At 44.6% G+C, this 15,626-nt stretch overlaps 1 protein-coding gene across 2 annotated transcripts in view; it reads left to right on the top strand.

Moving 5' to 3' along the window:
* Shtn1 (shootin 1) overlaps window positions 1-15,626 on the top strand; it is a 107,114-nt gene that overhangs the window by 54,817 nt on the left and 36,671 nt on the right. For both annotated transcript variants that reach the window (XM_015997190.3, XM_006978456.4), the window contains exons 10-12: window positions 1,545-1,698; window positions 6,128-6,227; window positions 13,479-13,561. In XM_015997190.3, the coding sequence (XP_015852676.1) occupies window positions 1,545-1,698; window positions 6,128-6,227; window positions 13,479-13,561 (337 nt within the window). The remainder of the gene's footprint in view (window positions 1-1,544; window positions 1,699-6,127; window positions 6,228-13,478; window positions 13,562-15,626) is intronic.

Below are 15,626 nucleotides of genomic sequence, written 5' to 3'. Positions count from 1 at the left end.
ACCAATGCATAATCCTCTCCACTTCTACCGCTAGCAGCGAGGTCAAGCTGGGTTTCTGTTTCCTCAGTGGGAAGTGTTGGCAGATGTACAGAAAGCCTCTGTTCTCGAGGCCAAAGGTGAAGAATTTCTTTTTCTGCACCCACATGCAGGAATCGCCTTTTCAGAAAGTGTGTGTGTGTGTGTGTGTGTGTGTGTGTGTGTGTGTGTGTGTGTGTGTGTGTGTGTTTAGCTTAAAATTACATGCTCACTGGATTGAATTGGACTCCAGGATTGAGTTGTTTTCTATGTTCCTGTTTGGTAAAGGAGCAGAGGTCAATGTGGATGAAACTGTAGCAATTACTAGTTCTACAGGTTTTATCCTGTCCTAGTCATTTATTCTGAGTACTCTCTACCATGTGTGGTGTAAAATATGTCCTACATGAACACAAATTCCCTCATAGATCCATTACCTTTTAAAACACAGATATTTTGCTTTTGCATGTATAAAATAATGTATGTTCCTTATAGTAAATACACATTTTTGTCTGAAATGTAAAAAGAGTAAAAGAAAATTAAGATCACCTGAGAATCTAAGATGTTTACTTTTGGGCAGCTCAAAACTTTACATAAATACATGGTTTTATGACATATATGGTTTGTTTAGATGGAGCTATGTGGTGTATGGCCTTCTTTAACCTTTCAGTTGGTACTATATCTTCTCACCCCTAAATATGTATTGAACTATGTGGGTCTTTTATGTTGTTGTTGTTTTTAGTTTAGTTTAGTTTTGCTTTGTTTTGTTTTTCAAGACAGGGTTTCACTGTGTAGCTCGGGCTATCCTGGAACTCACTGTGTAGGCCAGGCTAACCTCAAACTCAGAGATCCACCCGCCTCTGCCTCCCAAGTGCTAGTATCAAAGGCATGCTTCACCATCACCAACTGAACTATATGGTTTTATATGGCTGTATAGTGTTTCCTTATAGTTTGTGAAAGAATAATGCTGGTGGATGTTGAGGTTATTCTTAGGTTTTCAAAAATGTCTTAGAGATGTGTTTTCACATTGACCTGAGACTCACCATTGTTGATTGGCTAGTTTTGGGTGCTATGGATTGAATCCAGGGCCCTGCATGTACTAAGCAAGCATTTGAACACGGAGTCACAAGTACATAAAAGTACTACTATTGGGACTGGAGAGATGCCTCAGTTAAGAACTGCTGCTCTTTCAAAGGACCCAGAACACCTTCATGGCTGCTTACAACTGTCTGTAACTCCAGTTCCAGGGGAATCTGTTGCCCTCTTCTGGCCTCCAAGGAAACTGCACACATGTGGGACACACACCTATTCAGTCAAACACATAAAAAATATCTTTTTTAAAAAAGTGCCATTACTGACCCTCCCCCATGGGTCCCAGCAGTCTTTTAAAAATATCATCAAAAGTTTTTGGAAAAGGATATAGAAATAATGTGTCTGTTTTAAAATAAGTTTTAGATATTATTTTATCCCCCACCCCCTTTTCATCAACAAGGGGAAGTGTCAGCCCTATTTAAGTTGTATAAAACTTACAGGTCAAAGAGTTAGAGGAGCAGCTGGAGAACGAAGCACTCCACAAGGAGATCCATAACCTGAGACAGCAGCTGGAGCTCCTGGAAGAGGACAAGAGAGAGCTGGAGCAGAAATACCAGAGCTCGGAGGAGAAGGCTAGGAACCTGAAGCATTCAGGTGAGAGCTGAGTCAGCTCCTGTGCCCACTCACCCACTCACGCCCACAACACAGTCTGTCCTGCAGCTGCTTCTGAATGTGCGGGGGGGGGGGGGGGGGGGGGGGGGGGACGACACGATGACACGGGACGAGACGCCAAACTTGTGTGTGTGTGTGCGCACACACATGTGTATGTGAACACTAGAGGTCAACTTCAGAAGCTGCCCGCTGTGTTATTTATTTTTTATGTGTATGAGTGTTTTACCTGCATGCATGTCTGTGCACTATGTATATGCCTGGTGCCTATGGAAGCCAGAAGAGATGTCAGAATCCATGAACTGGAATTATGCAGTTCTAAATCACCATGTTGGTGCTGGGAACTGAACCTGGGTCCTCCTAAGAGCAGCAAGTGCTTTTAGTCCCTGAGCCATCTCTCCAGCCTGCAATCTTCTTTCCCTGTTTTTTGGTTGGTTGGTTTTATTTTTTAGGATGAGATATTTCTCACCAGTGTCTGGGACTCGCCAGTAAACCCAGCTTGCTGACCAGGGAGTCCCACAGACCCACCCGCCTGCGCTGTCTCAGCGCCGGGATTACAAGCATAGCCCACCACACCCAGCTCTTCACGGGTTCTGGGAGTGCAAGTCCAAATGCTTGCTGGGACAGTGAGTGGACCCCTGACTGAGGGGTCTCCCCAGCCCAGACTTGTTTTGTAAATTTTTTTCATTTTAACTATCACAGCTCAGCAGAGCAGTGTCATCAAACAAGTCACAAATATTGCAACTTTAACAAAAAAAAAAAAAAATTAATGTAGAGTCTCTGAGCTTCCTGCATAGAACCAAGACCCTGTGGTGCTGTTAGCACAGAAGACCCGAGCTGTCAGCATCCCTGGGCCTTTAGCAAGGATTGCTCACAAAGCACTTACTTTACTCTGTTCATTTTGTAGGGCTTTTTCAGAGGAATTAAATTCTCTTTTCTCTGCTTTTTTTTCCTTCCTTTAAATAATACCCCCGTCTTTGGTATTTGTATCCCCTTCATCTTTGGGGTTTAATTATACATATGAAATATTACTTTCTGTGCCACACCTAACAATGAAATGGGCAACAATATATATATTAAATGGGAAAACTTTTAAAACACCGGGGATTCTGGAATCAAGGGATTTGTTCATTCACACTGGAAGGCCCACAAAAATGTAGGAGCTGGATTACTACACAGTTGTAAGTCTCTGAGAATGTGGGTAATTTACCATGGGTACATTTTTCTTTATCACAGCCTCAATGTTCACTTCAGATATTTTCCATTAATTTATAATAGAATTTTGAAATCTGTGCAGAAGAATCATGGAGGCTTTATTTCTGAAACATTTAATGCTTTTTAAAAATTTACAATGAAAAGTGATCACAATTTATTTTAAAAAAATCAATCAAAAATTAAGAAAATTTCAACTCTTTTTAGTAACTGTCAGAGCAGCCTATAGGCAAAGCCATCTTTATAGTGAATGGAAGGGGCAGGCATTGCAGATATCTGAAATTCTACTTTGAACTGATTTACTTAGAATCTGCGATGTTGGCAGTTCTGTCATGGAGCCCAATGAGAAACACAGGAAAAGGGGATGGAGTGATGGTTCAGGGGTTAAGAGTACTTGCTGCTCCCACAGAGGATGAGGGCTTGATTCCCAGCACCCACATGTTGCCTCACAACTATCTAGGGGATCCTATACCCTCTTTTGTCCTCTGCAGGCACTGTATCCATGTGGTGAACATGCATACATAAAAGCAAAATACTCATATAATCAAATAAAATAAGTAAATATGAAAAAAGAAAACAGAAGAAAAGAATCGTACATTTTTATTGGGTATGGTGGCACATGAATGTTATCCCTCTCGGGAGGCTTAGGGTTAGGTTAGGGTCAGGGTTCTTTAAAGAAACAGGACTGGTAAAATGAACATATATAAAGGATTTATTATGAGATTTATTAATCTGGATTGTAGGCTGTGGTCCAAATAATCTAACAATGACTATTTCTCTGCAGAAAGGTCAAGAATCTTAGTTGTTTAGCCCGTAAGCCTGCAGGTCTCAGCAGTCCCAGTCTGGTCCCGGGGTCTAGGAGGATTCCTACAGAGCTTCTGGTCTTCAGGCCATGTTAGAAACTTAGGAACTGGGTTCTAACTCCAACGAAGGAATGCCTTAGCACCAGGAGAGATGAGCCTGCCAGAGAGAGCAGGGCAGAGCAAACAACCAAGCTTCCTTCTTCCATGTCCTTTTTCTTGGCCTTGATGTTGACCATTGACCTACACACACACACACACACACACACACACACACACAATGTATCTGTGGTGGAAGATCTCTGGATCCCTCTGGAGAGTATGGTGCAGAGTCCTAGCCCACACTGCCTATTTAAGGATTGAGGGGTAAAGCATGCCTAGTGATGAACAGAGCAAGTGACCTGAATGCTTAGTCTTTGTAACCATCACCTATTAGGCCATAATATATATTTCTTCCCTTTTGGGTGCCAGGGATCAAACCCAGGGCTTTGTGCTTGCTAGGGAAGAGCTCTAGAATAGATCTGTACCTCCAGCACTACAACACAAGCTTAAATTGAGCTCCTTGGTGTCAAGAACTGCTGCGCCCTAGCTCTGTGCATGGCTGCGCCCTAGCTCTGTGCATGGCTGCGCCCTAGCTCTGTGCATGGCTGCGCCCTAGCTCTGTGCATGGCTGCGCCCTAGCTCTGTGCATGGCTGCGCCCTAGCTCTGTGCATGGCTGCGCCCTAGCTCTGTGCATGGCTGTGCCCTAGCTCTGCATGGCTACACCCTAGCTCTGTGCATGGCTGCGCCCTAGCTCTGCATGGCTGCACCCTAGCTCTGTGCATGGCTGCGCTCTAGCTCTGTGCATGGCTGCGCCCTAGCTCTGTGCATGGCTGCGTCCTAGCTCTGTGCATGGCTGTACCCTAGCTCTGTGCATGGCTGTGTCCTAGCTCTGTGCATGGCTATGCCCTAGCTCTGCATGGCTGCGCCTTAGCTCTGTGCATGGCTGCGCCCTAGCTCTGCATGGCTGCGCCCTAGCTCTGCATGGCTGCACCTTAGCTCTGTGCATGGCTGCGCCCTAGCTCTGCATGGCTGCGCCCTAGCTCTGTGCATGGCTGTGCCCTAGCTCTGCATGGCTGCGCCCTAGCTCTGCATGGCTGCGCCCTAGCTCTGTGCATGGCTGTGCCCTAGCTCTCTGCATGGCTGCACCCTAGCTCTGTGCATGGCTGTGCCCTAGCTCTGTGCATGGCTGTGCCCTAGCTCTGCATGGCTGCGCCCTAGCTCTGTGCATGGCTGTGCCCTAGCTCTGCATGGCTGCACCCTAGCTCTGTGCATGGCTACGCCCTAGCTCTCTGCATGGCTGCGCCCTAGCTCTGCATGGCTGCGCCTTAGCTCTGTGCATGGCTGCGCCCTAGCTCTGCATGGCTGCGCCCTAGCTCTGCATGGCTGCACCTTAGCTCTGTGCATGGCTGCGCCCTAGCTCTGCATGGCTGCGCCCTAGCTCTGTGCATGGCTGTGCCCTAGCTCTGCATGGCTGCGCCCTAGCTCTGCATGGCTGCGCCCTAGCTCTGTGCATGGCTGTGCCCTAGCTCTCTGCATGGCTGCACCCTAGCTCTGTGCATGGCTGTGCCCTAGCTCTGTGCATGGCTGTGCCCTAGCTCTGTGCATGGCTGCGCCCTAGCTCTGTGCATGGCTGTGCCCTAGCTCTGCATGGCTGCACCCTAGCTCTGTGCATGGCTGTGCCCTAGCTCTGCATGGCTGCGCCCTAGCTCTGCATGGCTGCGCCCTAGCTCTGCATGGCTGCGCCCTAGCTCTGCATGGTTGCGCCCTAGCTCTGTGCATGGCTGCGCTCTAGCTCTGCATAGGTCCACTCACATTGCTGGTGTCTAATAAATGCCCATCTTATTGTGACTTGAATGAATAAATGGCATTTCTTTAGAAGAGCAGAAGGTTTGTTAAGTTATGGGCATTTAGGAATGTGAATCTAGTTAAAACTCTAGTATTTGCTGGTTTTGAAGGAAATGAAGCGTAGGAGAGAAGAATGCAGTTATTAAAATGTGTTGCAAATGTCATCTTTAAAAGCAGCCCTCAGTCCACACACTTTCAAAGTCAAGCATGAAGAATTTCTGGGTGTTTGAGGAGTGAACTACAGTTGTTAAAATATTCCTTCAGCCTGTTCAATTCTTATTCCCCTCGCGTTAGCCACGTTCTTTTGTCTACACGGGGAAATAATGGCAGTGTACTTTAACAGATGAAGGCCCAGCTATGGTGTTAGTGATGGACTAGCTGACAGAAAGTCTGCTGTTTCCTCTGGAAATGTCTAAGTGTGGCTTAATCTTCATCTGAGAGGCTGGTTTTCTGTTCTGTGAACAGTGTGTAGTGGTTTATCTCAGGTCTCTCTGAACCCTTGTTCCCTGTACAGTGGACGAACTCCAGAAGCGAGTGAACCAGTCGGAGAACTCAGTGCCTCCTCCACCTCCTCCTCCCCCACCTCTCCCCCCTCCGCCACCCAATCCAATCCGGTAAGTACCATCAAGGCACTTCCTGCTACCTACAACTTCCTTGTCTTTGACCCTGCTAGTCATACCAGTCTTTTTTTTTTTTTCTTTATTTTCTGAGACAGAGTCTCATGTATCCCAGGCTAGCCTTGAACTCACTCTGTAGCTGGTGATGACCCCCAACTGATCCTCTGCTGGGATTATGGACATGCCACCAGGCCCAGTCTCTGCAGTGTGGGGAATCAAGCCCAGGGCTTCACGCATGCTAGGCAAGCACTCCACCAGCTGTGTTACATCCTCAGAGGGACAGTAAAACGCAGAAAAGAATATTTCCTAAAGACAATGTTTCCCACTTCTCGGTTTTAAATCCTCTTTCCAGGAAATCGCCACAGCCCACGTGTCCCCTTACAGAACCTGGATTCTGTGGCAATGCTCCAAACTCAAAGAACTAGACATTTATCAGACACTTCTCATTTTAAAAGTCCACTCCTAGCCCTAGGACTCCCTCCACCCATGAGACCAAGGAATTTTAAGAGTCTCCAGAGGGTATACTCTTTTCCCCTCACTGATTTGAATTTGGAGATTCTAGCTTACTCATTTTTTACAAGACCTAAGTTAAAACTTACATCTACTAATTGTTATAAACTAGTAATTAATCTAAAAGTACTAAGTATTTTTATCCCAATCCTTATAGTTAAGCCTTTTGTAATTCTGAGGGTAGAACCTTCCAGAAGAACATCACTGTTTAAGGTCTTGGGGAAGGAATCCTGTATGCACGCAGAAACTCTCTCTTTTCTGAAGCCTGGCTAGCCTGTCATCATTGCCTCTCTCCGACATACATTCTAGAGAGATTTTTGCCGCCTTTGTGAGTCTATCCACCACCATCCAGAATTAGAGAAGTCAGGCTACTTATTTTGATGACTGCCTACCTCCTCATGATGTTAGCTGCCTTTGAATAATTTATTCTTGAACAAATGGCATTTAAACTTTTGCTGGATGTTTTAGCTTTCATTAACTCATGTGATTTGTTTAATCCTTTCACACAGAGAAGCCCTTTATTCCTGCTTTGCACCTTAGCTGATCCAGCTGAATAGAATGTGTAGCGTGTTCCTCCCACACGACTATGGAAATGGGACTTGGCTTTTGAAAAAGAGTCTCATTACTTTGCCTTGCCGAGTTGGGCATGACATAATCTACTTTAAGCCATTGAAGTAGTTGAGGTTAAATAATCTTTACAGGTGATGGAGTCCAAGAGCCAATGAAAGAATTTCAGGTATTTTAAACTCTCTCTCCTGGGTAGCTAAGTCTGTAGGAGATATTCCAAAGGTGACATTTAAAATGGGAAATGCATCACTTTGATCTTTCTCTTGGGTCTAGAATTTTGAGCTGATAAGAAAGGTCACTTCTATGAGAAGGGAGAACTATTAAAAAGCAATTACAGTCTTGCTGTCGACCTTTGATTTTTAGCCTTAGAAATGCTGAGAGCCCCTAGAATTTAAAGTGTAATCTAAATAGAATTTTCTCCAAGGAACTCTTTACAGTTATACTGAGAAATGAATATAAGAATCAAGACTATATGTGCCTCAACCACTGATTCTTTTATAAGACTCTTAAAAGAAAATTCTCGTTGAATAATATGAATAACTTTTAAGATAGATTTAAATAGTATGGGATATAACTTTTCAGAAAAAAAAATTTGGTAAAAAATACTTTATTGTCAAAGATATATTTGCATATGTGTTGAACTTTCGTGGGTGCTAAACCCACTAGTGGTTTCCAACTTTGTCCTTGAGCCATTATTTCTATACTAATATAGATCATGAATAGAAATGAACATGGTAGGGATGGGGAAGGACTTGGGCTCATGGCTTCCTTAGTGGCTTTATGGCTTCTCTTTGTCTTCTCCCATTCCTTTAATTCTCCCATTCTCCAATGGAGGAGGAGGTGTGCCTGGGCCATGTTGTAATGAAGGGAGAAAATAGGGTAGATCTTGGATAAGTATGTCTTATGGGGAGAGGGGTGGAGGAGAGGAATGGGTCCTCCAACATGACAGAGCCCACAGGATGTGTACGTAGACAAAGCTGCATATAAACACTGTCATGCATTGCTTAACCATGGGGCTGCTTCTAATATTTTGTTACATGAACACCATTGTGAGTACTTACACCAATAAAGATGGCTGTCAACTTAACAGGCAGCATACTCTTCTGAGACCATTGTCATAGATGTGGCCTGTCATTGACCAAGCGGTGACTCTATAGATTGGTTCTAGGGAACTGACTTGTGTGATTATAGAGGGCTGGCTAATAGTCCAAGATCTGTAGGACACTTAGGCAAGCTGAGTAACCAGGATACCTGCTGAGTCCAAGACCTGAGAACCTGTGATGGAGTGCTATTCTAAAGGCTGCCAACCTTGAGACCCGGGCAGCCATAGTATAGGGAATCAAGTTCAAAAGCAGTAAAAACCAATGTTCCAGTTAGAAGACAGAGATTCTTTCTTATTGGTGACAGGAACTGCCAATCTTTGTTCAAGTCAGGCTTTCAGTGACTGGATGAGGCCAACATCTGGGAGAGCAACAGGCCTCTCTCAACCTACTAAGTTAATTAGTGTAGTGGGTAGCCATTCCAGCTTGGATCTGGAAGCTCCAACCCCCATTGAGACTCTGGCAACTGTCACGCCTACGAGGCGGGGCGAGGGGAGGTGCTGGAAACCTAGGAGCTGGATGGGCAAGCGCTCGCTCTGGGCGCGCTCTCTGCGCCTGGACCCTGGATGGTGGAGATTGATTGTGCAGAGCTCCAGAGAACACCGCTGGATTGCTATACGCCTTCCCCAGACCCCCGCGACCTATCCATTCTTTCATTTGTAAGTCATCCACTAAATAAATCTTCCTTTTAACTACGTGGAGTGGCCTTTATAATTTTCCCCAACAAATGGCGCCCCACGTTGGGCGCCATTTGTTGCTGGAGGGCTTCTCTCCAGGTTCCCCAAGCCCCGCAGTCCCACAATCCACATATAAAATAATCACTCAGACGCTTATATCACTTATAAACTGTATGGCCGTGGCAGGCTTCTTGCTAACTGTTCTTTTATCTTAAATTAACCCATTTTTATAAATCTATACCTTGCCACGTGGCTGGTGGCTTCCCAGCGTCTTCACATGCTGCTTGTCCTGGCGGTGGCTGCAGTGTCTCTCCTCCTCCTTCCTGTTTCCCCAATTCTCCTCTCTCTTTGTCCCGCCTATACTTCCTGCCTGGTCATTGGCCATCAGTGTTTTATTTATATAGAGTGATATCCACAGCAATTAGTGGTAGGGTAGGGATGTAAAAGTTTGGACTGTTGGTCCCAGATGTCATGGTTGAGTCATCTCACCTGTTGAGTGGCGCCCATCCTGTATATTTTCTCTGTAGTATAGGTGGTCAGCCTTTTTCATCAGGACTATTGGCTCCTCATTAATGACACTGAGACTAATTATTAATTATGAAAGCTCAGCCGATAGCTTAGGCTTGTTCCTAACTAGTTCTTATAACTTAAATAAACACATTTCTGTTACTCTGTGTACTGCCACGTGGCTGTTACCTCTCCTCCTACATATCTTGCTTGTTTCTGTTTCTTCTTCCCCGTGTCCTCTCTGCCCTGAAAATCCTGCCTAGCTATTGGCCATTCAGCTTTTAATTAAACAAATCCAAGTGACACATCTTCACAGTGTACAAAAAGATTTTTCCACAGCATTTACGTTCCACCTTGATAGTTTGTCTTTTTCAATGTAATGGATACTCATTGAGTACCACGTCTCCAGCTCAGGCTTCAACTTTCAGCTAACATTTTTCTCATTCACGTAGGTGATGGACAATAACGAATGTATATTCTTATTTCATACATGCAAATATATGTAAACAACCTGAGCAATATAAATCTGTTTGTCACCCCTGTGTACAATAACGCTCAGTGTACCCAGATATGAAGACGTTAAAGAGTGTGGAGAGTGAGGAGTGAGGAGAGGCCTCTGACTGTTGAGGAACTCCCAGCCCGCCCTGGCATGCACTGGCAAGTAGACGTTGAATCCTCTTGGAGTCCAGTTTGTGGCATGGAAAAATAAAAACCAAGTTTACAGCATTTTATTCCTTTAACATCAGAGATAAAAATGTGATTTTTTTTAAAAAAAAATCGAAAGTCTATACAAATTAAAAAGTCTAACTTAAAAAATAATTTAATTCTATTTGGGGACTTTATAAGACAAGAGAAAATAAAATAGGTGGACTCTAATGTTCAGTGTCAAGACTGCCTAGAAGGGGAGGGGCTGTGACACGTTTGACCTCTGCTCTGGGGAGACTGCCCAGTGTACCTGGTAGTTTTAAGGACAGGCAATTCAAAAGAGAATTAATTAATATATCCAAATACAGAAGTAAAAAGTTAAAAAAAAAATCTAAAAATGTAATAACTAAGAAACACTCGCTGAGGCTCCGTGGCAGCTGACCCCAGCACGTGTGAGGTCCCGGGTCACACTCCCAGCGTGTAAGCAAACTCCACTCCCATTTCTACAACTTTCTCTGGGGTGTCAGCTGCTCAGTTCACCTTAGGGCTGTTGTATTTGTCAGCATCTGCCCCACAGGGCATTAATAATGAAGTTGAAAAATTAAAACATCCCCCCTGCCTTGGGCTTTGGTGTCAAACTTGTTTATAAAACACTGGCCCTTTGTAAACTGTTTATGAGGAAATGCTACCGTATATACAGAAATGTATAGACTTACATTCAGTTTTAAGTGCTGTGGAATGGGAATCCATATCATAGTTATTCTGCAAACCAATGAGGCCCATTTTTAAAAACTTTCTACAACTGACTTTCCTATATCCTTTGTATCTTGTTCTTCTCTGTCCACATTATTCTGGAAGGTTCTCTGTGTTGTGCTGTGTGGGTAAAACTGAGTACTATTCATCTTATGCATGTCTCAAGATGTGCTTATCCAGTGTGGGGCTGGCAGAGGCTTGTGGTATCTGCAGGCTAGGGAAACTGTAGAGAGTCCATGTGAAATTCCTTGTACTCATATCTGGTACACACACGCTTGCGTTTCTATAAGATAGCTAGTAGAGGAGTCATTGGATCATGGCATGGGCTCCATGAGATAATGCCAGATAGTTTCCCACAGTAGTACTGTTGATTTACATGCCAGCTTCAGCTGGAGAGTCTCAGCCCCAATATTCAATATTTTCAGACTTGAATTTTTTTTTTTTTGGTGTGTGTGTGTGTGTGTGTGTGTGTGTGTGTGTGTGTGTGTGTGTGTGTGAATGTGGTAAGCAACCAATACGTGTCTTTAAAACAAAACCATTGGAAAAAGCACAAGAACAAATAGCCAAACTAATAGAAACACATGAACTATGAACAAATAGCTGAGGAGCCCCCAACTGGATCAGGCCCTCTGGATAAGTGAGACAGTTGATTGGCTTGATCTGTTTGGGAGGCATCCAGGCAGTGGGACTGGGACCTGTCCTTAGTGCATGAGCTGGCTGTTTGGAACCTGGGGTTTATGCAGGGCCATTTCGCTCAGCCTGGGAGGAGGGGACTGAATCTATCAGATTGAGCTGAATCCCCAGGGGAGTCTTTGTCCTGGAGGAGATGGGAATGGGGGGTGGGCTGGGGGGAAGGCAGGGGCTGGGGCAGGAGGGGACAGGACAGGGGAATCCATGGCTGATATGTAAAATTAAATTAAATTATAAAACAAAAAAATAATAATAATAATAAAAAGCAAAGAAAATCAAGCACTTTTTGTTTGTGTGTTGGAAACTTGGGGCATCATCTTTCATGGTTTTTCAAGATTTTTTTTTCATTTTTAATTAGGCTGTATTCTGTGTTTGATTCATTCGTAGAATTCTTTTATCTATTTAAGGATAATACATTTATCCTCGTGTCTAATTTGTTTTTTTACTCTTCATAATGCATTTTAATGGCACATAGGTTTGTTAAATTTTAATGTGGTCCAGTTGGTCATAATTCAGATTTTATGTGTACTTTTAAAAACCTAGGCTTGAGAGATAGTAGTGCAAATAAGCTCTGTCCCCAGGTACCTGGCCCACACTGCGCACAGTTGGATATTCTATACTCCTGTTTCATAGGCAGATGTTTACTGATGGCATCTATCCTGCTCTGCTGGGATCGAACGCAGGGGCCCACACTCAATAAGTGAGAATACCACCACTGGACCACAGACCCTGTCTATACTGCTCTTTTATGTCAAACACACTCCTGATTCTTTCATCCTTCCTTGTGTCTGGAATGTCCTTCATAGGCAACCAGTACTTCTTGGATAACTAGTTCTGTATTTTTTATACATCTATTTCCTTTTATAAAGCTGTGTGCATTGATGGTGACCATCAGTCCCACCTTCCAGTGATCAGATAGTTTTGTACAGGAAACTATAGCATGAATCTTAAAGAGTCTTATTAATAAAAACAAACCCAAGGCCAGTTATTGGGGTGAATGCTGGAAGATCAGAGAAGCAGAACAAGTCACAGCTACCTCACCTTGCCAATTCCTCAGCTCATCCTGTTTCCTCAGACTGGAAGCCTCTGAGTCCTTATCCAGAATGAATCTCAGCTGAACTGTGCTGCTCAAAAGCCTAAAAGCTTAACCAGGCCAAAAGTTTAAACAGACTAGTTCCTGGTATTCACGTCTTATATACTTTTCTGCTTTCTGCCATCACTTCCTGGGATTAAAGGCGTGAGTCACCATGCCTGGCTGTTACCAGTGTGGCTTTAAACTCACAGAGATCCAGATGGATCTCTGCCTCCCAAGTGATAGGATTAAAGGTGTGAGTGCCACCATTTTCTGGCATCTGTATCTAGTGGCTGTTCTGTTCTCTGACCCCAGATAAGTTTACTAGGGTGCACAATATTTTGGGGAATACAATACCACCACAGGAAACTAGGGCATTTTCCTTTTCTGTAAGCTGGTGAAAATGGTAATATTGACAAAAGCAGAAAGCAGGTTGCTCAAATTCTAATCATGCAAGTGTAGGAGAGTTGGGTTATCATTGACCATTTAGAACTATCCATTTACCCTGGCGGTGGTGGCGCACACCTTTAATCCCAGCAGGTGGGACAGAGGCAAGTGGATTTCTGAGTGACTTTGAGACCACCCTGGTTCCAGGACAGCCAGGTCTATACAGAGAAACCCTGTCTCAAAACAAACAAGCAAACACCAGCAAACAACTTACTCATTTTTTCAGCTGGACAATAAGGCCGCCACTAATTTCTTTGGAACCTTTTTCTTCTTCCCAAAGCTCCCTCATGTCTATGATCCGGAAACGATCCCACCCCAGTGGCAGTAGCGCTAAGAAAGAAAAGGCAACTCAGCCAGAAACAGGTAAGCCTGATGTCTGTTCGGTTCCCATTAAGTGGGTGGTGGTGGACAGCTCATCAGCAACTGATGTTTGCTGAGCTCTCTGACCCTGAATAGACTGTTTGAAGAGAAGTGTAAAGAGCAACCACAAGAAGGAACTCAATAATGGGCATTGCCTTCCTATAGCTTACTGTCTAGAGAAGATCATGTGTGCACACGCCACTGTCAATACAAGAAACTGTTTTAAGAAATGTGCTTTTGTTTGGGAACAGGTCATTTGGGGCATGATGGAGGAGTAATTCCAAAGGAAATTTGGAGAAAGACTTTTTTTTTCCATTCAAAAAAATTGTTTTCTGTTCATTTTACATACCAACCACAGATCCCCCTCTCATCCCTTCCCCCCAACCCTCATCTAACCTCATCCTCTTCTCCAAAAGGGTAAGTTCTCCCATGGGGGAACAGCTAAGCCTGGTACATTCAGTTGAGGCAGGACCCAGCCCCTCCCCTCTGCCTCAAGTGTGAGCAAGGTGTCCGATCATAGGTAATGGGATCTAGAAAGCCAGCTCATGCACCAGGATAGATCCTGATCACACTGCCAGGGACCCCTCAAACAGACGCAGCTACACATCTGTTTCCCATATGCAGAGAGTCTAGTCCAGTCTGATGTAGGTTCCACAGCTGTTCATGAGTTCCTATGAGCTTGGTTCAGTTGTCTCTGTAGATTTCCCCATCATGATCTTGACCCCCCTTGCTCATATAATCCCTCTTCCCTCTCTTCAACTGGACTCCCAGTGCTTGGCCTGGTGCTTGGCTGTGGGTCTCTGCATCTGCATCAGTTACTGGATGAAGGCTCTATGATGACAGTTAGGGTATTCACCAATCTGATCACCAGGGTAAGCCAGTTCAGGCACCCTCTCCACTACTGCTAGTAGTCTAATCTGGGCTCATCCTTGTAGATTACTGGGAATTTCTCTAGCACCAGGTTTTCCCCTTACTCAATAATATCTCCCTCTATCAAGATATCTCTTTCATTGCTTTCCCATTCGGTCCCTCCCCCAGCTCAACCATCCCGTTCCCTCATGTTTTCATCCCCCCTCCTCTCTATTGCCCCTCCTCATTCCCAGTTTACTCATGGAGAAGAGAAAGACTTTTTATCTTCAATGACAACAAGGGAGTTGAGATCTTATCAAGTATCTTATCAGCTATATACTACTACAGTTTCACATGCTGAACGTACAAGACACTGAAATCATATTCTGGTATAGTCAGACATGATGTGAACAAGGGACTGTCCATGTAAATGTGATATTCTTTAACACTATTTTTGGGAAACACTGTGGGAACAAGCATGTGTTTCTGAAAAACTATGATGGTGGACTGCTGGTGTCAGAAGGCAACATTCAAGCTGATTTGGAACATTGGTGAGATGGTGTTTAGGATGATAGTTGCCCAGACAGCATAGTGGTAGGTTCAAAGGTCTGAAGCAGGGAAAGAGCTTCATGCACCATAAAACTGAACATTCTACACCTTTGACTTGGGAGCCAGGGAAGAGGTTCCCAAAGCAGTGGGGTTTATCTTTGCCAAGTCACTCCGGCTGAAGTTCAGGAGGAGTAAAGACAAGAATGGAGAAGGGTGAGCATGGTAGGTGGCAGAGGAGTGTTGATGCTTCAGCCTAGGACGCTCAGACAGGGTGACAGCTGTCTGCACAGAAAGACAGATGGATTCAGGAAGTAGGTACCTAGTCGTCTAGCTAGGAAGGTGGAATTTGAAAGTTGCTGGAAAATGGAGGTGTATAGGACCATGTGTGATGGGCTGGAAGGAGAGGGACTGAGCAGAAGCATTGAACAGAGATACCAGTGGCTGATTCAGAGTCCATACACAGAGCTCAGAGGGTAGCAGCCATGAGAGAAGAGCTTTGAAACTGGGCTAGAATCCTGGCCCGTTGTGCCTCACAACGTTGAGCCCCAATTAGAACCAAGAAGGTTGCTCAGCACATGTTCCAAAGCGCCCCTGAACTTGCCAGCTGCAAATCCATGCCTACATAAGGTTCTTTCTGACCCCCTTTGCCTTCTCCAGTCTATGCACTAGC

Source organism: Peromyscus maniculatus, chromosome 1 (assembly GCF_049852395.1).
Source record: "Peromyscus maniculatus bairdii isolate BWxNUB_F1_BW_parent chromosome 1, HU_Pman_BW_mat_3.1, whole genome shotgun sequence".
In the NCBI taxonomy this organism is placed as follows: Eukaryota; Metazoa; Chordata; class Mammalia; order Rodentia; family Cricetidae; genus Peromyscus; species Peromyscus maniculatus.
Note: the sequence above shows the minus strand (reverse complement) of the source record. Positions and strands in the feature narration are given on the sequence as shown.